This window comes from Mirounga angustirostris, unplaced genomic scaffold (genome assembly GCF_029215605.1).
Source record: "Mirounga angustirostris isolate CCGP_5_RB_7025 unplaced genomic scaffold, mMirAng1.0.hap1 SCAF_5, whole genome shotgun sequence".
NCBI classification, from domain to species: domain Eukaryota; kingdom Metazoa; phylum Chordata; class Mammalia; order Carnivora; family Phocidae; genus Mirounga; species Mirounga angustirostris.
This window is the reverse complement of record NW_026991713.1, coordinates 157,404,443-157,427,518: the sequence shown is the minus strand read 5'-3', so window position 1 is coordinate 157,427,518 and position 23,076 is coordinate 157,404,443. Positions and strand designations below refer to the sequence as shown.

At 45.7% G+C, this 23,076-nt stretch overlaps 1 protein-coding gene across 1 annotated transcript in view; it reads right to left on the bottom strand.

Annotated features, from left to right (window-relative positions):
* Positions 1–23,076, bottom strand: part of OTOA (otoancorin) — a 62,378-nt gene that overhangs the window by 4,810 nt on the left and 34,492 nt on the right. The window contains 9 exon segments of the mRNA XM_054507549.2: positions 2,964–3,061; positions 3,546–3,682; positions 3,905–4,047; positions 10,646–10,801; positions 12,594–12,781; positions 16,368–16,497; positions 19,411–19,504; positions 20,658–20,848; positions 22,064–22,199. Of these exon segments, the coding sequence (XP_054363524.1) occupies positions 2,964–3,061; positions 3,546–3,682; positions 3,905–4,047; positions 10,646–10,801; positions 12,594–12,781; positions 16,368–16,497; positions 19,411–19,504; positions 20,658–20,848; positions 22,064–22,199 (1,273 nt within the window).

The following is a 23,076-nucleotide window of genomic DNA, read 5'->3' as shown; positions in this document are numbered from 1 at the left end:
GGTGCTTCCCCCAGGTTTCAAGTCCCCCACCTGAGAAACACTGGCGTAGAGGAGAAAACACAAGCCTAAAGGCCAAAGATCTGAATCTGTGTCCCAGCTCTGCCACATACTAGCTGTGTGACCTCGAGCAAATTTCACAGCCTCTCTGGGCTTTTGGACTAGATGTGGGATGGCGCCGAGAACTCCTCTCCTGTGTGGATTCTGATCCTCTGGCGTGACTGCCTGCGCACCCTGTGGGTGAGCCCTGCAAGAGCTACGTGGAGGAAAGGTGTGGTAATCTATTAGTGACGTCTGCTATGGCCACTGGAAGTGGGAACTTCTGCCAAGTACACTTATGTCTTTGAGGACTCTGAACAAGATGTTGACTGAAGCTGCTTCTAGCTCAGAGGACTTGGTGGCTAGTTCCAGAGGGTCTGGAATGAGATGGGATGGCAGATGAGATGGCAGGATTCTGAATTTGTAGAGAGGCATCTAAAGTCATGCTGCGTATTTTCTAAGGACCCCAAAGACTCTGGGAAAGGGGTTATGCCCCCTCATCCACTCCTCTTTCCTCCTTCACCCTCTTCTTATTCCCTGTCTAGGGAGATGCTTCCCCTGCTTAGAACCCTTCCCTGCCGCCCACTTCCAGGACACAGTTCCAGTTCCTGAATGTGGCAATGGGGTCCTCAAGCTTTGGGCCAAGCCCACCTGTCCAGCTGCCTCCCACCGGCACTCTTCACTGCAGGAGAATGAGCACCTGTATTTGTGGCCCCCAGGAGGCAGCACTTCTGCTGTGTACTTCCTTCTGCCTGGAATGCTATTCCTCCCTCCAACCTAGCTAACCTGTCATGCGAGGTCAGCATCACCTCTCCCCGCTCCCCCTCCCAACACACACACAACACAGGTACTCTTCTGGCTTGCACCTTGCATCTACCGTTAACACAGTCTGTGTTCTATAAATTACCTATTTTTTCCAACATGGTGGACTTGCAACCCACCAGCCAGATGGAATCTCTAGGCCCACTGGACTGTGCTTTAAAAAAAAATAAATTCGAAGTGGTTGCCAACATTTGATTATCAGCAGGTTTCACATGAAAATGGAGACCTCTGGGGCGCCTGGGTGGCTCAGATGGTTAAGCGTCTGCCTTCAGCTCAGGTCATGATCTCAGGGTCCTGGGATCGAGTCCCGCATCGGGCTTCCTGCTCCTTGGGAGCCTGCTTCTCCCTCTGCCTCTCTCTCTCTGTCTCTGTCTCTCATGAATAAATAAATAAAATCTTTAAAAAAAAAAAAAAAAAGAAAAAGAAAATGGAGACCTCTGGAATCGTAAATCAAATAATAATAAAAAAATAAAAGGAAGATCCAGCAATACTGGGCCCACATTGTCACACTGCGTTGATGTGCCAGAGATGAGAAGCAGCTTCCCCATTCAGGGCTAATTTTATTCACCTTGGACTCTACCCAGGCCACAGGCCACTGCACTGTCTTATGTTACTCCTAAAGCCCTGAAGGCGCTAGGTTATACCCTTTCAGAAGTGCGTCCCCAGGTGCACCTAGGAATTTCTGAAAAAGACAAATCCCTGAACAAGGAAACAACCACAAAGTGCACTCCAAACCAGGCCAGGGGAAAGTGCTCAGCAACATGCCAGCATCCAGAACCAAGGCACCTCTGCCCTGCAGAAACCCCCAGAAGGGCAGCTCCGGAGCCTTCAGGACTACTGTTTATTTCCCCCCAAACAGCTATTGCACCTACTCTGTGCTGGAAACTGTCCTGTGTTGTGAAGTCGTTCAAGGTCGGCTATCTGTCTTGAAATGAACCAGCGATGTGGCATCACGGGCATCTGTCCAACCTCGTTTGTGTGTCTTCCACAGTTGTGGTGGAGAGAATTTATTTCCAAGTTACCCAGCAAACGAGAACACCAGGGCCACTCCTCATCAGAGCACGCTGCAGTCCCCACCAAACACTCCCCTAAGCCTGTATGGGGACACAAGGCCCTGACTACCCTGTTTCCCTAATCTCAGCTGATCCAATGCCACCTCCTCAATTTCTTCTATAGCCGTTTCTCACCTGTCCTGTTGAGGTTTTCTCAACACTTTTCTTTAAATCAACTAAAATATGTTTACTTCAATCAATTTAAAAAGGAAATGTTATACAGGTCCATAATTCCTCATCGGCCATTCTGAAGTCCAAAAAAAATCTCAGAACTGAATGTTTTTCCCAAAGTTTAAGACAAACTTATTTGCCTGCAAAACCTTGAATGATGTAAGGTCATTTATAGTCTCTATTTATTCCAATTAGTGTGGAATCACTGACTTCTTCACAGAAATATTAACGTATAAGGTGCTTCCCCAGACACTGCTGGGGGTGTTAAATTACATAGTGGAGATTCACAGAGTTATCTTTTTAAAATCTGGAAAATTCTGAATTCTGAAATGTATCTGTCCCCAAGGGTTCTAGACAAAGAAATCTGACTCTGTCATACCATCATAAATAGAAAATCAATACCTTGCTATGAAGAGAGGCCAACCATAAAAATAAATACAAATTAAAACATAAAATTTTAGGGCACCTGGGTGGCTCAGTTGGTTAAGCGACTGCCTTCGGCTCAGGTCATGATCCTGGAGTCCCGGGATCGAGTCCCGGGCTCCCTGCTCAGCAGGGAGTCTGCTTCTCCCTCTGACCCTCCTCCCTCTCATGCTCTCTGTCTCTCATTCTCTCTCTCGTAAATAAATAAATAAATAAATAAATAAATAAATAAATAATAAAAAAATAAAAAATAAAAATTAAAAAAACATAAAATTTTAAGGAAAAAAATGTGTTTAAACCTAAAATTATCTTGTGACCCATTCAGTGTTGGCATACACCTCTCCTCTGGCCCTATCAGCAGAAATCTGGTTGCAAGCCCCTAGAATCCAAGGCCTGCCATCTGTCTCTGATTTGAAATGGGGTCAAGCGCCTATTCTCCTTGAAGAACTGAGTACCTACTTTGAATATCTCATCAGGAAGGCATTTGATTGCTGATGGCTGGAAATACGGCATCAAATCCTTGTCCAGCATTTGGAGCTCTTCCTTCGTTAATCCAGCTGGGGAGAAAAAGGCATGCATCACGAGGGTTTAGTTCAAGCCATCGCAACTCCACTTGTTTTATTAATGGTGCTGCATAATGTACAGATCTGTGTGTTCTAGGCAAGCGTCATTTCTTACAAAAAGCCTTGAAAATCACACTGGAGAATCAAGTTCCTTAATCAATTCTGATTAAAAAAAAAAAAAGAAAAAGTGGGTCACATTAGCCCTGATTGGTCTCCTACAACAAAAAGTAGGCCCAGAAGGAGCTTCACTTTATGCAATTTCAGGTTGTGTATAAAACTATTTAGAAGTCAATTAAATCACATCCTAAACCACGTTAGTGTGCACAAGAACCACCAAGAGAGCTTGTTTAAAGAACAGATTTGGCACAGGATTCTTTTATTGTTATTATTATTTTTATTTTATTTTATTTTATTTTTTTGCTTTTGTCTCCAGATTTCAGGTTGGGCAGGGACAGGAGGCCTGCTCGAGGTGCCGTACCTGCAATAGTCCCGAGCTCCTGCAGGACAGAGCTGGACCATTGGGTGGGATCCCCAAACACAACTTCTGCCTTCCTCTTAAACTCGGCCAAGACATGGATGCTACAGAGCAGGGTCCCGATTCTGGCCACCACCACCCTGGTTAAGAGGGAAGGATATAGTGTGAGCCTGGGAGACTCTCCAGACACGACAGGTGTGCAGAAGGTAGGTAGGCTCAGCATCCAGAAAGGATCCAGCTGAGTCCACTCCTTATTTTAACCCAGAAAGGGGGCAAGGCATCAGGAAGCAAAAGACGTCTTGCTGAATGAATGAACTGGCCCATCAATCATTTGCCATTTTGAACACTACTGGTTTGGATACCTGAATTCTGAGATCTTTATGAGTGAGATTTCGGTGGCGTTCAGAGTACACAGGGTGGTACCAAGTCCTACTAAGTGGAAGCTCTTCAGATCCTGGATACTGTAGCCTGAATCCTCCAGGAACCCTTGCAGAATAGATTTAGCCTAGAAAAATAAGGAAGGATAAAAGAGGAACTATCCAGGGATGATGAAAACCCCAAGGCCTGAGGGGATAACTTAGCTATAGCAGTAGCCTACCAACAAATCCCCCATTTACTCCTCTGGACACACCCCCCATTCCAAACCATCCTAGCCACTGCCTCCAGGTTCATGTCCCTAAGGTGCTGCTTCTAGTGAATATGTCCCCTCATCCACAGAGGTGTGTTTTGGCAGTGAAACTCTTGTATCCTTCACCAGCACTAAAGGAACTGTATCCCGTGTGTGTCTGCGAGCTTATTTTCTGCAGTCACTCATGACCTTCAGATAGTTTGCTCACTTGAGTTCTCCTGCATCAGGATCCAAACTTCTTCAGCATGTTTCCAGAACTTCCTTTTTTTAAGATTTTATTTATTTATCTGACACAGAGAGAGAGCCAGAGAGCACAAGCGGGGGGAGGGGGGTGCAGCAGAGGGAGCACGAGAAGCAGGCTCCTGCTGAGTAGGAAGCCTGATGCGGGACTTGATCCCAGGACCCGAGGATCATGACCTCAGCTGAAGGCAGATGCTTAGCCAGCTGAGCCACCCAGGCACCCCAAGTTTCCAGAAGTTTCTGACAAAACCTTTTAATAGTCTGCTTTTTTGCCTTTGCTCAAATCAGTCCCTCCATCTTTAATGTGCTTCCTGCCTTCCCAACTGTTAAAATCCAACCATCGGGGTGCCTGGGTGGCTCAGTTGTTAAGCATCTGCCTTCAGCTCAGGTCATGATCCCAGGGCCCTGGGATGGAGCCCTCCATCGGGCTCCCAGCTCCACAGGAAGCCTGCTTCTCCCTCTCCCTCTCCCACTCCCCCTGTGTCTCTGTGTCAAATAAATAAATAAAATCTTAAAAAAAAATAAAATAAAATCCAACCATCTTTTTATTTGGGGGGTTCAAGTCAAATGTCACTTTCTTTATGAAGTCTTCCCTCATGATCTCAGCCACAGTTAATTTTTCTTTCTCTAAAGTCCTACTTTAATAGGTTTATCCCTCTCTCTTCAATTCCAGACAGTAGTATAACAAATGTTTTGGTATTGAAAACCAGAGGGATCTCTTCAGTGAGCTTTAAGGGGGTTGCTGTGTAGGGTCCCTGAAATTCTTGCACAGTAGCCGTTCATTGTTCATGACTTTCCCTGGAGAGCTACCCCTCCCACTCTTACTTCATGTGGTTCAGGTGGAGCTAACTGCCTTCTGAGTTCCAGGGGTGATGTTATGGCCCAGTCCTGACTAGTCAAGTCATCTCTTAGCCTGGCTGCCATGATGTGTTCTAGATGGGCCTGTGATCCAGTCAAAACCAGCCAGGACTTTGACTGGAATAATTAGGGATGTCCTAATTGAAATAGGGAAATAAGACAGCCTTCTTTATCTGGAAGGAGAACATTCTTTACTCTGGACTGGACCTTGGAATGATAAACACCTGGATCTGCTAGAATTCACCACCTGCAAAGAGCCTGCCTCTGACTGAAGCCAACAAAAAGGAAAGCAGGGTCAAAATGGTGAGAGATAGATGTCTGACCATAGTGTTGAAGACTCTGGATCCAGCCACACCTGAACTCTACACTTGAACTTTTCGGTTAGGGGAGCCAATAAATTTCCTTGCCTGGTCAAGCCACTTTGAGTTGTTTTTTTCTGCCACCTGTAATGAAATGAACCCTGATTCATTTAAACTATCTATGTTGGACCCAAGGAAGGATTCAAGTCAATCCTTTGGAGATGAGCTGTATAATAAATTCTGGATCCCTCAGTGCTCATAGGGGCAGGTGCAAAAGATGACAAGAGGACAAGAGCTCACAAGGCAAAGAGCCACCCAGGCACCCCAACCCTGTGAAATATTAATATTATTCTCATTCTCACAGATGAGGAAGCTGAGGCCCAGAGAGGTAAAGTAACTAAGCCCCACTGGCTACACAACTGACAAATAACTAAGATTAAAACCCAGGCATTCCGACTCCAGAGCTTGTACTCTTAGACAGTGAAGATGTTTGGGTATGAAGAGAAGAGAGAGATTTGGGGTCGCTTTTGAACTTTTCCTATTAAGGCTTCACAATCAGGTTTCACTAGTTGACTCATAACAATTTGTGCTCCCCAACTATCAGGCGTGCCCGTTTTAAAATGAAAGTGCGAAAATACGATTCAAATAAAATTACTTTGAAGATGCGGTATTAAATTGTCCTTGCCACTGGAACCTGGAAAATGCAAGCTCAGCCTGCAAGGTGATAAGCCAAAATATATTTACTTGAATGACTGGACTAGTGTATCTGTAATGATTCCAAGACAATTAATACTAACATTTTTAGGCAATATTAACCCTCTGAAAAATGAATAGCTGTAAGATTTCAATCTCTCCGTTCATCCCTCTGGCTTCTCTAATAGTTTTTTCTCCCCTTAAATTGGTTTTTTTTTTTTTAATTTTATTTATTTATTTATTTATGAAAGTCAGAGAGAGAGGCAGAGGCAGAGGGAGAGAAGCAGGCTCCCCGCCTAGCGGGGAGCCCGATGCGGGACTCGATCCCAGGACCCTGGGATCATGACCTGAGCCGAAGGCAGACGCTTAATGACTGAGCCACCCAGGCGCCCCCTTAAATTGGTTTTTAAACTGAACTCTGTTAATGTAGTTCCATCAGGTCTGACTATTAATCTAGAAACATGCATTTAAGGATTTGATGGGGAGCAAAAGTTGAGGAACTGACTGCAAATGATATATGCAAATGTTAGGTTTTCATATCCTCTTGAAACATATTGATAAATCTCACTGGCATCTGTGGGAACTAAAATCGGTACAAAGGGAAAGAGATTCTCCAGTTTCTAAGTTGGATATATTTTTCTGTTTTCTCCCAGACTGTAAATAGAAGGATTTTAATATCCGAAGGGTGATGTGGCACTTCTCAAACAGGCAAAATCGGTCATTATAGAATGTCAGGATGGAAGGAACCTCAGATTGCTGGGTTTAGAGCGTCTTGCAAATGAGGTGAGACGCCAAAGGGAGCAAGTGTGGTGGTGGTGGTTGATGAGGATGGCATCAGAGGCCACAACAGTGAAAACAATTAATTTTTACTGAATTCTATGTGCCAGGCGTTGTTCAGAATGTTTCACATGTATTGACTCACATAATCCTCATGGCCAGGGTCTCCATGCTGCCCAGCTCCGGGGCTGGGGGTGGAGGGGCGGGGTACAATTCCAATGTGTTGTGTTGGAATGGGGCCAGTCAGAGTTTTGGGACATGGCAATACTGACTCCAAAAAGCTCATGAGACTGGGGGACATCCATTGGTTTTGCCTGCCCAGCACCCATCCTCCCTTTGTTTGAGAACACCATGCTTTTCCTTGGGTGAACTACCCTGTATCTGTTTCCTCTGGAGGTTGTTCCTTCTGGAGGTTCTAGAATTTATTTCCTTGCCTTTTCTAGCTTCCAGCAGCTGCCTGTAGCCACATCATCCATCTTCAGAATCAGCAGCACAATGCCTTCAAATCTTTCTCTGTGTCCTTCTGCTTCCCTAGTCACACGGCCTCCTGGATCTGTGGCCTCCCGTCTCCTTCTCCTAAGGACCCTTGTGATTACACTGGGCTCATCAAGAGAATCCTCCCATCTTAAGACCCTTAAATTAATCAGATCTGTAAAATCCCTTTTGCCACATAAGGGAACATCTTCAAAACTCGCAGGGATTGGGGCATAGATGTCTTTGGGGGCCTTATGCAGCCTCCCACCCTCTGTTCCCCCTGTCAGTTCATAGGGTCATGTTGAGAAGGACCCCGCTCCCTGATGCATGCCGAGCCAACCAACATATTCTACTCCTGATCACAGTGACTGCTTGGGGTGGGCAACTGCACAATTGGAGTCAATGCTGGGGCTTTTTCAAAAATTCATGCAAGAGGGGCTCTTTCTTTATGGGGATGCTAATTAGATAATATGTAAAGCCGATGTTGAATTTGACCACTGAGGGAGGGCTGCCTGAGCATGAAGATACCACAGAGCATCTAAGACTCCCCTTTCTAGCAATACAGTGGGTTAACATCCCTCCCAGTTGAAACAATTAAATTCTGGAGCGAACTTCTTCTTTAATGCATGAAGGATTAACTGACACAGAAACCAACTTCCTAAGCAATGAGAACACTGAACAAAATCTATGAAACAACTATATTCAGACTGGACAATGGAGAATACAGGACTATGATCCTGAAAGAGGGAACATAAATAAGGAGAGCCTGAAAATTGCCCTTGCTTACTGCCAAGAAGCACTTTCCAGGCCAGGGAGCAGGAAAGGGAACCTAAACAAACCCAGTGGTCCCGTTGAGCTGAGAACATAGAGATCCAAGGTCAGAGAAGCCACGGCACCTGTAATCTGTGGGGGAAAGTACTGGAGAGTAGAAAACTTCAGAGAGAGAACACCAGAAGAGAAACTTGGCAGAAGAGAGAGAGGTCTTCCCCCATCTGGCTGAGTACTAACCTCTCCACACAGACCAGGAGTGAAATCTACATAAGTATCAGGAAGACGCATCAGAAAGTGATAGGCTGAACAATTCTCAGAGCTCATATGGAGTTGGAAAGAGATCACATTCCCACCAGCCAGAACAGAGGGGTCTGGAAATACACAGCACATTAGGCAGAGTCTCCAGTAGAATCAGTCTGAATAATGGAGATAAGTTAACTACACAATAAAGGTCACTCTGGATTTACCCTAATAATCCTCAAAAGGAAGACTTGGGGCGCCTGGGTGGCTCAGTCGGTGAAGCGCCTGCCTTTGGCTCAGGTCATGATCCCAGGGTCCTGGGATCCAGACCCACGTCGGGCTCCCTGCTCGGAGGGGAGCCCTCTTCTCCTCCCTCTGCCCTTCCACCCCCACTGGTGCTCTCTCTCTCAATCTCTCTCTCTCTCTCTCGCTCTGCTCTCTCTCAAATAAATAAATAAAATCTTTTTAAAAATTTTAATTAATTAATTAATTTTTTTAAAAGGAAGCCTCAAAAGGATCAGACTGATTTGAAAGTAATTTAAATGTATGCCAGTAGTAATCCTAAGGGGCACATCCACCCCAATGTTCATAGCAGCAATGTCCACAATAGGCAAACTATGGAAAGAGCCCAGGTGTCCACCAACAGATGAATGGAAAAAGAAGATGTGGTGTATATATATATACAATGGAACATTACTCAGCCATCAAAAATTGAAATCTTGCCATTTGCAATGACATGGATGGAACTGGAGAGTATTATGCTAAGCGAAATAAGTCAATTAGAGAAAGACAATTATCATATGATCTCACTGATACATGGAATCTAAGAAACAAAACAGAGAATCATAGGGGAAGAGAGGAAAAAATAAAACAAGATGAAACCAGAGAGGGAGACAAACCATAAGAGACTCTTAGTCATAGGAAACAAACTGAGGGTTGCTGGAGGGGAGGGGACTGGAGGGATGGGGTACTGGGTGATGGACATTAAGGAGGGCATGTGATGTAATGAGCACTGGTTATTATTATTTTTTTTTTTTAAAGATTTTATTTATTTGACAGAGAGAGAGAGAGAACAAGCAGGGGGAGAAGCAGAGGGAGAGGGAGAAGCAGGCTCTTTGCTGAGCAGGGAGCCCGATGTGGGACTCGATCCCAGGATCCTGGGATCATGACCTGAGCCGAAGGCAGATGCTTAACCCACCGGGCCACCCAGGCGTCCCAGCACTGCTTATTATATAAGACTAATGAGTCACTGACCTCTACCTCTGAAACCAATAATACATTATATGTTAATTAATTGAATTTATTTACTTATTTATTTATTTTTAAAGATTTTCTTTATTTGTCAGAGAGAGAGCGTGTGCACAAGCAGAGGGAGAGACAGGCAGAGGGAGAAGCAGGCTCCCCGCTGAGCAGGGAGCCCAATGTGGGGCTCGATCCCAGGACCCCAGGACCATGACCTGAGCTGAAGGCAGATGCTTACCCGTCTGAGCCACCCAGGCATCCCTAATTAATTGAATTTAAATTTAAAAAACGTTTAGGGGCACCTGGGTGGCTCAGTCGTTAAACGTCTGCCTTCAGCTCAGGTCATGATCCCAGTATCCTGGGATTAAGCCCCACATCAGGCTCCCTGCTCGGCGGGAAGCCTGCTTCTCCCTCTCCCACTCCCCCTGCTTATGTTCCCACTCTCTCTATCTCTCTCTGTCAAATAAATAAATAAAATCTTTAATAACAAAATAAATAAAATAAATTTTAAATGTTTAAAAAATATAAATGAATGAATGAATGAATGAATGAATGAATGAATGAATATATGCTGGAACAAAGCCCAATACCCTTCGAAGGAGTACAACTAAATCAAGCACTCAAAAAATATAAAATTCACAATGCCCATTAGCCAGCCAGTCAAAATTACCAGCCTTGCATATAAAATAAAAATACATAACCCAAAACTAAGAGAAAAATTAGTCTATAGAAACAGACTCAGAAATAACTGATGACAGAATTAGCAGCAAAGATTTTAAAGCAGCTATTACAAATACTGTATGTTCAAGGACATAAAGGAAAATATACACAAAATTAAGACAGAAATGGAATATTTAAAAGATCAAGCAACATCTACCTACCTGTCCTGGGGTCCATTCGGTCTGCCGGCTTAGGGAAGCCACGGTATCAATGGAGCTGAGATCCAGCTGCTGCAGCTCACTCTCATTAAGAGCCAGAGCAATGCGCCCCAGGGAGGTGATATGGTATTCTTTCCAGTAAGAAGGCATGTCCCAAACCTTCAAGTGAAAAAAAAATCCAGATTAGACTGACCATTACTAACAGTATTTTAAACAGACATAGGGTAAATCTCTTTAATATATGAAGTTCTCTTATAAATCAATAAGGAAAGGACTACAACTGTATATATATATGTGTGTATATATATGTGTGTATATATATATATATATGTGTGTGTGTATTTATTGATTGATTGATTGATTGATTGATTTATCACCGGAATTTATTGGTCTGATTTCTTGGCCCTCATCTTGACTTGGCCACACACAGGGTCCCTGGCCAGTGGACTAAGGTTTTGTCTAAGATGACAAGGACAACTCAGGGAATGTGGGGGAGAGTGATTTTATCTTCCTTATTGTAGTTTGAGGTTTTGATCTTTACTGGCTAAAGAGGCCATTTATCTTTGTAAGCGCAAAACATTTTTGCTTTCTCCAGTTTTCTACTAATGGTGAAAGAATAGAAGCAAATAAAGTTTTACTGATTTTTGGAAAAAAAAGATATGAACAAGAAATTCACAAAAGAAGAAAGAGACATGGAAAAAAGTTCAATCTTGGTCATAATCTTTTAAGTTCTACATTAACAACAATCAAAGAATACCATGTTAGCTGATCATATTGATAAGGAATAAAAAGAATGATCATTTATGGTGTTGAAAAAATATGTGGTAAAGGATACTCTCATTTATTGATATTGAGAATATAAATCAGTACATAATTTTTGGAAGGGAATTTGGTTATGTGTATCAATAGCTTTTAAAATATTTATACACTTTGACCCCAAATTTCCACCTCTGGGAATTTAGCCTAAGTAAATAATGAGAGACAAATGTCCCCCAAAATATGTACAAAATATGTACCTTGAGGCATTAAAAAAATATAAGCAACCTAAAAGTCTACCAACTTGCTAAATAAATAAGGACCAGAAAAAAAAGGACCAACCATAATATGAAATATTATATAACTATTTAAAACGCTGATATAAATTTATATTTCTGATATGGAAAATATGCATTTATACTGTTGGGTGTTGACAGCAAGTTATTGAATAGTGGGTGAGCATGATATTTTTTTCTAACATATATGTGTGAGTATACATGAAATATATAAATACATTTTATACACATACACAGAAGTCTGGGGAGCTTCAGGTGACTATACCAAAACAGTTAACAGTGCTTATCTCTGGGTAGAAGATTATGACGGATTTTCTTTTTTATTACTTGTCCAACTTTTCTACAATAAACTTGGGTCATTTATATAAAAAAGAGTTATAAATATAATTTTAAGGAACTTAATGTCAACCCCACAAGGATAACCAGATATTCTACAACTATCCAAATGGCTGAAACAAGCCACTCAAAGGGAACTTTATAAAGATGGAAAAAGACTTGTAGTCTCCGTTTTACTCCTTCCTGGTATGTTTTCAGACAAATTTGCAATGGATTCTGAGAAAATCTGCTGTAAGCAGCAACTGAGGTTCTCCAAGTGGAGAAAGAAAAGGCACCATTCCTGGAAACCGTCTCAGAAGCACCAGAACACCCACAGAACTTTTTACTGAGTGTCCATGAGATGCCAAGACACATCTCTGTTCTCTGCTACAGCCCTGAGAGGGAGGAACTAGAAATTTCTCGGATGTGGAGTGCACGCCTATGGCACCGAGTTGACACAGAGAAATTACAATGGCACAACGCACGTGAAAACTCCCTGAGGTGGGTTGTACACACAGAAGTGCTGGGACCGTTATGCTGGGGTTTCCCTCTCTTGCAAACTCCCTCCCTGAGGTGGGCTTTACCTGCACTGCCTTCTCCTTTAGGGTCATCAGCTGAGGGGGGCTGAAACCCCTGACGGCCCCCAGAAGCTCCACGTTCCTGATGAACGTGTGTTCCTCCATGCAGAGCAGGTCCTGGGGGGCCCAGCAGGCATTGGCTTCCGCCAACTTGAAGATGTCACCAGAAGAAGGAGCCATGACTCCATGGCAACCTCAAGAACGGGGAGGAACAGAGGAAAGAGAGCTTCAGGGAATGTTAGTCTTTATTGAAATGAGTAATCTCCTTGTCCGGGTGGATTTATTCACGAGAGGCAGCGTAGCATAGACACTGAGAGCAGGGACGCAGGGAGCAGCCTGAATCCCGCTTCGGCCACTTCTTGCTAATTATCTGGTAACAAAATCACGGAAATGCCAACTTTTTGCACAGCCACATGCACACGGTAGGAGCTCTGTGACATTACAGTGGGGCCCCAAATTGCCTGGAGGACAGTGGGAGCTGGTGGTGAACAGTTCTGGCTTCCGATTCAAATCCAAAACTATTTAACCCCTCTCTGCCTCAGCTCCCTCGTCAGTAAAATGAGGATAAAATTATCTCATCAGATTTTTGGAAGGATTAAATGTATTATATATGAAGCACTTAGAACGAAGCTAGGTATACAGTAAGCACTCAGTACTTGTAAGCTATTTTCATTAGTTCTATTACCAGCAGCTGCCACCTCGCATTTGTTTGCAACCCAGAGTTAAGGCTTCCAGAATTACGAGGAAGAAACAGTCCTATTTAAGTGTGGTTAAGGGTGGGGTGCCTGGGTGGCTCAGTGGGTTAAGCGTCTGCCTTCGGCTCACGTCATGATCCCAGGGTCCTGGGATCGAGTCCCACACTGGACTCCCTGCTCAGCAGGGAGTCTGCTTCTCCCTCTGCCTGCCACTCACCGCTTGTGTGTGCGTGCTTGCGCCCGTTCTCTCCCTCAAATAAATAAATAGAATCTTTAAGTGTGGGAAGGAAGAACGATTTGCCATCATGGAGGCTATGGTCTTCCCACTTTCTGGGAAAGAGGAGAAATGGGCCTCTTGCATTTTCCTTTGCAACAGGAGAAAACCCATCCATTTCAGTCTTTGACTAAGTTGAACATCACCTGGTCAAACCAGTTAACATCATCAACACACAAATGAGATACTTCTCCCCAATGTGCTCAACCTGGGAGAAAACCCAAGGCTCCTTTTCTTTTCTTTTTTTTTAAAGATTTTATTTATTTATTTTTTTTTTAAAGATTTTATTTATTTATTCATGAGAGACAGAGAGAGAGAGAGAGAGAGAGGCAGAGGGAGAAGCAGGCTCCCAAGGAGCAGGAAGCCCGATGCGGGACTCGATCCCAGGACCCTGAGATCATGACCTGAGCCGAAGGCAGACGCTTAACCATCTGAGCCACCCAGGCGCCCCAAAGATTTTATTTATTTGACAGAGAGAGACACAGCGAGAGAGGGAACACAAGCAGGGGGAGTGGGAGAGGGAGAAGCAGGCTTCCCTCAGAGCAGGGAGCCCGACACGGGGCTCGATCCCAGGACCCTGGGATCATGACCTGAGCCGAAGGCAGACGCTTAACGACTGAGCCACCCAGGTGCCCCTTCTTTTCTTTTTTAAATTCATTTATTTGAGAGAGATGTATAGAGAGAGCAAGCACCGAGGAAGAGTGAGAAGGAGAAGCAGACTCCCCACTGAGCAGAGAGCCAGATGTGGGGCTCGATCCCAGGACCCTGGGATCATGACCTAAGCCAAAGGCAGACGCTAAACCAACTGAGCCACCCAGATGCTCCCCCAAGGCTCCTTGTCTGAAGAACAATCCTGGCTTTCCTGGCTTAGCAGCCGTCCACCTCTGAGGCTCACAGACTCACCAGCACCACCTGAGCCAGAACATTACCAAGCCCTGTGGCCACTCCGTTCTCACTGCCTCTCAATGGCAACTCATTGGACTCCAGTCAAGAGGTGAAAGTGGACCAGATTGAGGTTGCCACGTGTGGTCCTCAAGCATCTTTACCACAAAAGACACATCCTTCCTAGACTCCCCCACTCCACCCCCACTTTCCAATGACAACAGGATCCAGTGATAGTACAGAATTAGAGAGGAACAAAATGGTTATACCGTGTGGCGGGGACTTGGTCTTATCCTGCTGTGGTCCCTGCCTGGCACACAGTAGGTGTTTAGCAAATATTGGTTGAATGAATCAACACACAAATTAACTAAAATGAAACCAACTAGTAATTCTGCTATGCCATTAATTACTATAAGCACAGCAATAATGAATATCCAGAACCATGGAAGAAAACTCCGATGATGCAGTCCTAACAGAGGGTCCTCCCCAGAGTGTGGCGAGTCTTACTTTTGCGTGCCCGCACGCACAGAGCAGGTGGGCTGCCATGTGACAAGTGACTGCTGGGCTGTGAGAGCAGGAGGAGCTAATGGCGATCGCCACCAGCTCTGGGCACAGATCCAGGAGCTGCCATTGCTCACTTCTTGACTTTGGCCAAGTCTCTTAATCTCTCTCTAAAGCTCAGTTTCCCGTGTCAAGAAAAGGGAAGCAAGCACAGCACCCACATCACAGGACAGGGGTGCACGGAGAGAGGACCACCCGAGATAAACATAAATCAGATCATGACACTTCTTTGCTTGGTGCCTCCATGAGACCCCAACCCAAAGACAAAGACAAAGTCCTTAGGGCTTCCTTTATAAGGCCCCATGTGGCCTTGTCTCTCGTGCACTCCAGTCACACTGGCCTCTCATGTCCCATTCCTTTCTGTTCCTGTTACACTTCCATTTGCCTGGAAGACTGCAACGCCACATGTCCAAGCAGCCCACGCTCACGATCCCCAGGGCTTTCCCAAAATGTCCCCTTCTCAGTGAAACCTACCTCCACGGTTCTCTTTGCAAATTATAACCTCCCACCCCCCACTCCCTGACCCCTTCCTTGCCTTGCTTTATTTTCCTTCTTGGCACTTACCATACCCCAAAATACTATGTCTTTTACTTACTGTGTGTGTGATTCATTGTCGGGCACCCACCCCCACGGCCCAACCCCTTGAAAGTAGTCCTCTGAGGACAGGGATTTTTGTCTGTTTTGTCCACACAGTCGGTGCTCAATAATTATTTTTTGCAAGAAAGCAAGCAAGCACTGACTGCCAGCTATTCTTATTACAATTATGATTGGGTCTGATTAACCTTGTCCCCTCCTGCTTGGTACAAGTCTCAATGGCAACTCATTGGACTCCAGTGTGCTCAGTGGGTGCACAAAATCATAAAAAGAGCTAACACCTATGGAACATTTCCTACATTGCCCGGCACTGTTGTGAACACCTTTACAGGTTTCAATCCACTAACCCTCATAACAACCTAAGGAGATCGGGACTTTCATTCTCCCCATCTTACAGAGGATGAACACAGAGGCACAGAGAGGTAAAGGGCTTACCCAAAGTCCCACAGCCAGTAAGCAACAGACCCAGGGTTCACAGCCTGGCCCCAGCACTGCAATACACCGTCACTCAGCCATTTACACCCTTTAAGTCAATTCTTTTGAAATGTTTGTTGCCACGTAATCACCGTTTAACTGACTGGCCTGGGTAAGGAGCATAAGACGTGATTCCAAATCACTTTACTACAGGGGTCATTCTTTGGCCTGTGGCTTTTTGCCATGATGCTTTGCCAACATTGCATCCAATCCCCTGGACAAAGGAGGCCTCTGGATGCCAGGGACTGAGGCCAAACACCTGCTACTCAGCTCCAGCTGGGACACCCCGGAAACACTCACCGGGGCTGGGGGCAGAGCTGGGGCTCTTCTCATTGCTGTTCCGGACAGAGTCAAAGACAGCCCAGAGGAATTCTTCGGGGGGCAAGGTCCCAGCTATCTTGGAAGCTGTCTGCTGAAGGATATCTGGAAACTGTGTGCAGGAGAGAAGAGGAAGGAGAAACAAATAATAATTAAAGCACATTAAACACAGATTTACACTATGATACTACTTACTCCCTCCCTCGGGGGTTGTGTTTTTTCTATAGCAGCTTCTTACATAATTGCATCCCCTAGCTCAACTAACTTGGTCTCCACAAAGAATCATACAAAATAATACTTAACCCCATTAGCAATCCACTAAATGTTCAATACCACAAGTATATATTGTTTTTCACCCATCTGATTACCAAAAATAAAAGAAAGTGAGAATACCTAAAAATAAGATGAAGTGATAACACTTAATGTTGAGCAAAATGCAGTAAATATGCACACTAATTCTTCTATGGGACTGTTAAATGGTACAGAATTACCGGAGCAACCTGATAAGATCTATAAAAAATGTAGGGGATCCTACCCCGTTTTGGTCTGGTATTGTTTTTAAATTTTTATTAAACTTTACATTCATCATAAAAAGGAAAAAGAGAGGGGGCACCTGGGTGGCTTGGTGGGTTGAGCGTCCGACTCTTGATTTTGGCTCAGGTTGTGATCTCGTGGTTGTGGGACTGGGCTCCGTGCTCAGCGGGGAGTCTGCTTGAGATTTTCTCTCTCTCTCCCTCTCCCTCTGCCCCTTCCCTCCTTCCTCATGCTCTTTTTCTCTCTCTCTCTCAAATAATTAAATAAATCTTTTTTTTTTTTTTTTTTTTTTTTTTTTTTAAGTAGAAAGAGAGGATGGTCTCTAATTCTGAGTGGAGACTAGCAACGAGGGAGCTTCCAGTTGCCCTGGAGAAGGTGCCATTTCTCATCTAGAACCAGTGTGATTTGTCAAGACCCAGGATATTATTGGTAGGCCCGACAATGAGTCCAGAGCATTTATCACACTCTCTCACACAGCTATGCATCACTGGGTCCCACTCTGTCCAAAGAGAAAGCCACTAGGTTATAATAGCTCCTCTTTCAATTCTAACCTTCAGAATTAGTGTCCCACTCTAAACCAGTTGTTCCCCATCCTGGCTGTAGGTGACAATCACCTGGGAAACCTCCGGACACCAGGCCCCACCCCAAAGATTCTAAGACCATTGGCCTGGGGTGGGGGCCATGTAGGTGTCCTTTTAGAATCTCTCCAGTGATTGTCATGTGCAGTTATGGTCACAAGCAACTCACAAGAGACATAGTTAACTTTTAAAAAGCAAAATGCACAGCAGAGTGAATGGTATTTTCCATTCTATATTTTTAAAGGGAAGAACATACATAAGTAGGAGGAGGATTTTCCTGAAAGGATGCAGAAGAATCTGGGAGGAATGATCACCTCTGGGGAGACAGGCTGGGGACCTAGAAGTGGCGGTGGAGGAGAAACTTGCTGTCATCCTGTAGCTTTTGGTATAGTTGAAATGCCTTAACCAGGAGCATGTATTACTTCTCTTATTAAATATTTCAGTCATTAAAAAAAGTAGAATAATACAACACAACAGCCATGTACCCACACCTAACTTAAGAAATAAAAGATCACAAATATAGTTGATTGGTCCTTCCCTCCGTCTTTGGTGTCCTTCCTTCCCCAGAAGTAACCAGCACCCTAAATTTGGCATTAACCATTCTCATGCACTTCTAAACTTGACTTACATCTAGAACTGTTTTTGCATGTGCTTAAAATTAATGTAACTATTTTCATGATAAAAAAAAAAAACCACCACCATTAAAGCATTTTCATAGTGAAAAAAAATTTTAATTTAACTAATATTTGCTCATTTATTTAGTATCCTACTATATGTACTCTTTTGCAACTCACCTTTTTTAACCCTGCGCTGTTTCTGAGATTTAACCGTATTGAGATAAAGCTTTTTCAATTTCAAAAGTTGATCTTTAGAAGATTAGATAAGTATATAATATACATGCATCTGCTACTTATGACCATATGGACACCCCAGAAGACGATTTTACCATGCCTGGACACTGGAATGTACGCTGTGTGTGAACCTGGGTGACACGCTCTGTGTTCAGGTTCTGCTGAGCACGTGTGACAATGCACATCTTGCACGCGCACGTATGGGGATGAGAGCGTGTGGATGTGCCTTGCAGTCCATCTGAGTCTCGTCCAGCAAATACCTACTCCCTCCCCACTCTCCACTTCTGCATGAAGGAGACTACTTCCTGCCCCTCTGAGGTTGAGCTTGGCCATGTGACTTGCTTCGGCCAGTGGAAAATGACCTTCCCAGGTCATTTTCAAAACTCCTCTGGAGTTTCAGACCTCCATGGCATGAAGAACAAGCGCCAGGTAGCCTGAGCCCCAGAAGCAGACTCTGGAAGCAGAGCAGTCCCGGTGACCCACAGACCAGTCCTCAAGAAATTAATACTTATTGTTGCATGCCAATGAGATCACGTGGCTTGATTATACAGCAAAACGATGACAAATTTGTACCTGTTTGGCACAGCTCTTGGACTACGCTGTCTAACTTCTGGAGAGTTGCTCCAAGCAAAGTGTGTGCCCAAAGGCAATGCTCCATAAGGATTTGGTTCTGGATTAAATGTGTTTGCACGTGGGACTGCACACACTGGACATACGTGTGCATGTGTATACAGCACTGCTGAATGTTAGCCCTCAAACAGGCATGCATGTGGGGAGCACACAGATAGCAGGGTGGTAACTGACCTACAGCTCCCAGTCTGGGCACGTCTGCCCGGACGGAGGGCCATGTGAAAAGCCCAGAGTTGGTTTCGCTGCTGTCTCACTCCCTTTTCCCAAACCTTGGGCATCCTGGAGCAGAGCTGGAAACATCTGAGCCCTTTGAGGCAGGGAAGAAGGTTCCAGAAAGCAAACAGGCAGTAAACCCAAGGGGGTATATAACTGACCACACTTTCTCTCCCCTTCAAACCCCTTCGGCCTTCCAAAGATGGAACAGAGAGGTACCTTTGTGGCAACAGAGCTTAATTCGTCTCCTGAAAAAAGTACTAGAAAGGGTCCCAAGTCCTTTGTCGTCTCGGCCGTCCAGTTCTGGGGAAGTCTAGGAAAAGAGGATAAGCAGTCATCCGAAACACCGTGCTGTTTTCTCTGTCTCCCAGCATCCTTTTCTTGCAGGAACAGACCAACTTCATACCTGGGCAAGTCCCACTTCCCTGACCAAGAGAACAGGCATGTGATGCAGGGTAGCACATACAGGACACCAGGTCACCCTTGGGAATTTTGTTGGAACTACTGGAGAAGCCCTCTTCCTCCTGGTATCTCTGGCAGTAAAGAGAATCCTGGAAGTTGTTCCCATTACCAGGTGGAGAGAATAGAGGCCACACCAAGGAACACAGAGCTGAGGGCTGGGAGGAGCATATTCCCGACAACATCACTTGAGCCTCTGGATCCAGTCAGGCCTGAAGTATAGCCCTGGAGTTTTCCATTACATTCTGTTTCTGAACTCAATAAACTCCCACTTCTTTTTTAGCTTGAATTGTTGAACTTCTGTCACTAACAGCACAGCCTGTCCTTCCTCTTCCATTACTGTCCCCATTCTACAGATGTAGAAATTAAAGTGCCAAAAGATCAAGTAGCTTTCCCCAGGTCACATAGACAATAGAGCGTACCACCGTGTACACAGAACTTGAACCCAAGGAGTCGGCCTCTCCAGTCCATGTCCCATGTGCCTGGGACAGAGCAATTACTCCAGAAACATCTGCTGTCTTTAACCGCTGACTGATGGCTAGGTCCTACTCAAATACCCGCCCCAACTTGAGAAGACTCTACACGAGAAAAAACAGTTCTGTGTCCGTCCCCTCCCCCGCCCAGAGCTGCCCCGGACCCAGAGCTGACAATGCTTTGATCATCTGCGTTATTGTTACTGTTTGTTGTTGTTACTACCCAAGAATAAGGATGCACCTCCTTGCATTCGTAAGGTGCCATCTTTTCAAAACTCCTGTCCTTAAATGTGCCAAGACGTACTGGTGACAATCACGGAGGCCTGCTGAGCGGCTACTGTCCTCACTTCACAGGGCATCTGAGGCCCAAAAAAGAAAGGTCACATTTCTAGAATAAACGAAAGCGGCTAACCTTGTCCTAAGCCGGAGACTCTCTTGTTTGGAGGGCAGGAGCACCAGGGTTCGGTGCCCCTTGTGCAGTGCTCAGCCCCCCACCCTCCCCACCCCCCGGGGCCGAGCCTGGCCCCTCCTCACCCGCGCTGTTCCAGGAGCCTGAGCCTCACGGCAGCCTTCTGCTCGGGGCTGAGGTCTGGGCAGTCTCTGAGCCCGTGCAGGGCTGTGGCCCAGGCCGGGGCAGAGACACCGCGGTGGAGGACGGCTGCCGGCAAGTGGCAGAGCAGTTTGCCCATGATGTCTACCGCGTACTCGTCAGCAGTGGAGTTGTTCTGAAACCGACAAGCGGAGCTGATGGGAAGATCCAGCAGGGCTCAAGATCGTGACCCCTCCACAACACATCCCGATCCCCAACCTCGTAAAGGTTCCAGGACCTGAATCACCCACCCTACCATGGACTAGAAGAGAGCAGCACGGGGTGTGATTTTACCCCAGGGAGGCAGGCCTCAGAAGTCTAGGAGGCCCCACCAAGGAGCCGGTGTGGGCAGAAGACTGGGCATGCAGTGAACACTCCATAAATGAGGACTGACGTCATCGTTGGTGCCATTGCTCTGAGGACACCCCAGAGTTCAACGACCATACTAATAATACTACAGCAAGAATAAAAATAGCACTTCAAAATCTGTATGGGACTTGGGGGCGCCTGGGTGGCTCAGTCGTTAAGCGTCTGCCTTCGGCTCAGGTCATGATCCCAGGGTCCTGGGATCGAGCCCCGCATCGGGCTCCCTGCTCCGCGGGAGGCCTGCTTCTCCCTCTCCCACTCCCCCTGCTTGTGTTCCTGCTCTCGCTGTGTCTCTCTCTGTCAAATAAATAAATAAAATCTTAAAAAAAAAAAAATCTGTATGGGACTTGAAAGCCTCTAAAGCTCTTTCCCCAGTGACAAAAGGAGATAACATTTGAGTGTTTAATACATGCCAGGCAGTGTTCTAAGAGCTTACACGTCCTAATCTTCATCTTCAAAGTAACTGTAAGAGATAAGTTCTAATATCACCCACTTTTTAAAGATAAAGAAACTGCCAGCCAGTGGCAAGCCTAGGGTTCACACTCAGACAGTGTGCCCTTTGGGCCTTGGCATTGAACAATTTATTGCCTATTTCATGCCCTCAATAACCGTGCAGGAAGTGCTCTTGCATCCATCTTAGGGATGAGAAGACTGAGGCTCAAGGAGGGGAATAACTTGCTGGAAGCCACATAACCAACCACTGCCAGAGGCCAGCCTACATCCCAGACTGTGTACTATGATCTTTCTAGTCCCCCAGAGTAGCCTCCCATCATTCAAGCCCCAGGATGGCAGTCCTCAGAACCGATGGCCAAGATTGCCCCACCCAGGGTCCCAGGGCCAGCTTTGAGACCCACAAGTCAGACTTTGGGCATCACCACAAGCTCAAGGTCCCAGCCAGATCCCCCGAGGGCTCCCCAGGATAGCCATAGACACCCAGAGAGGAAAGAGTATCAGGGAAAGTGTCACCCAGGAAGAGTTTCCTTACCAGGCACTGCTGTACCTTCCTAAGGACTGAATTCTTTTTGTGGGAATCTAAAACCAAGGAGTCCAACTGACTCTTCCCCAGGCTGATCAGAAAGGGCACACACTGGGAAGCTGGGACAGAAGCCAGGTAGTGAGCCCTGGAAAGAGACGGGGAGAATGAGAGGAGGAAAACAATGGCAGCTCTGCATTTGCCCCTGAAATCAGCCTCCACATGCCCAAGAGCTTAGCCCAGGGCTGTTCTATAAATGTTTGTTCACCCCAGGGATGTTGTGGCTCCTCTTGGGATGGAGCAAGCCTCCCACCCACCATGCCCCTCTTCTGTGGGCAGGGAAACAGACGTCCTATCCTGCCTCTCTTCTACGCCCAAGTAGCATCAATCAGAGAATGGGGTCTCCGTAAACATCTGTTGAGGGGCGCCTGGGTGGCTCAGTCCTTAATCCTCTGCCTTCATTCCCAGTCATGATCCCAGGGTCGTGGGATTGAGCCCGCATGGGGCTCCCTGCTCAGCAGGGAGCCTGCTTCTCCCTCTCCCACTCCCCCTGCTTGGTGTGTTCCCTCTCTCGCTGTGTCTCTGTCAAATAAATAAATAAAATCTTAAAAAAAACAAAAACAAAAAACATATGTTGCCTGATGGACTGGTTGAGGGGAGAGGAAGAGAAAGAAAAAGGTAGGAACGCCTGGGTGGCTCAGTTGGTTGAGTGTCTGCCTTCGGCTCAGGTCGTGATCCCAGGGTCCTGGGATCGAGCCCCGCATCGGGTTTCCGGCTCAGCGGGAGCCTGCTTCTCCCTCTGCCTCTGCTGCTCCCCCTGCTTGTGCTCTCTGGCTCTCTCAAATAAATAAAATCTTAAAAAAAAAAAAAGAAAGAAAAAGTAGAAGTAAGAGATAAAGAACAGAGAGAATAAAATAGAAAGTGAGAAAGAAAGACAAGGAGAGAGCAGGAAAAAGTAAAAGAAATGACACCCGATTCTGGCATCTCCAGTCCAGAACAACCCCCCCCCCCCCCAAACTCTTGGC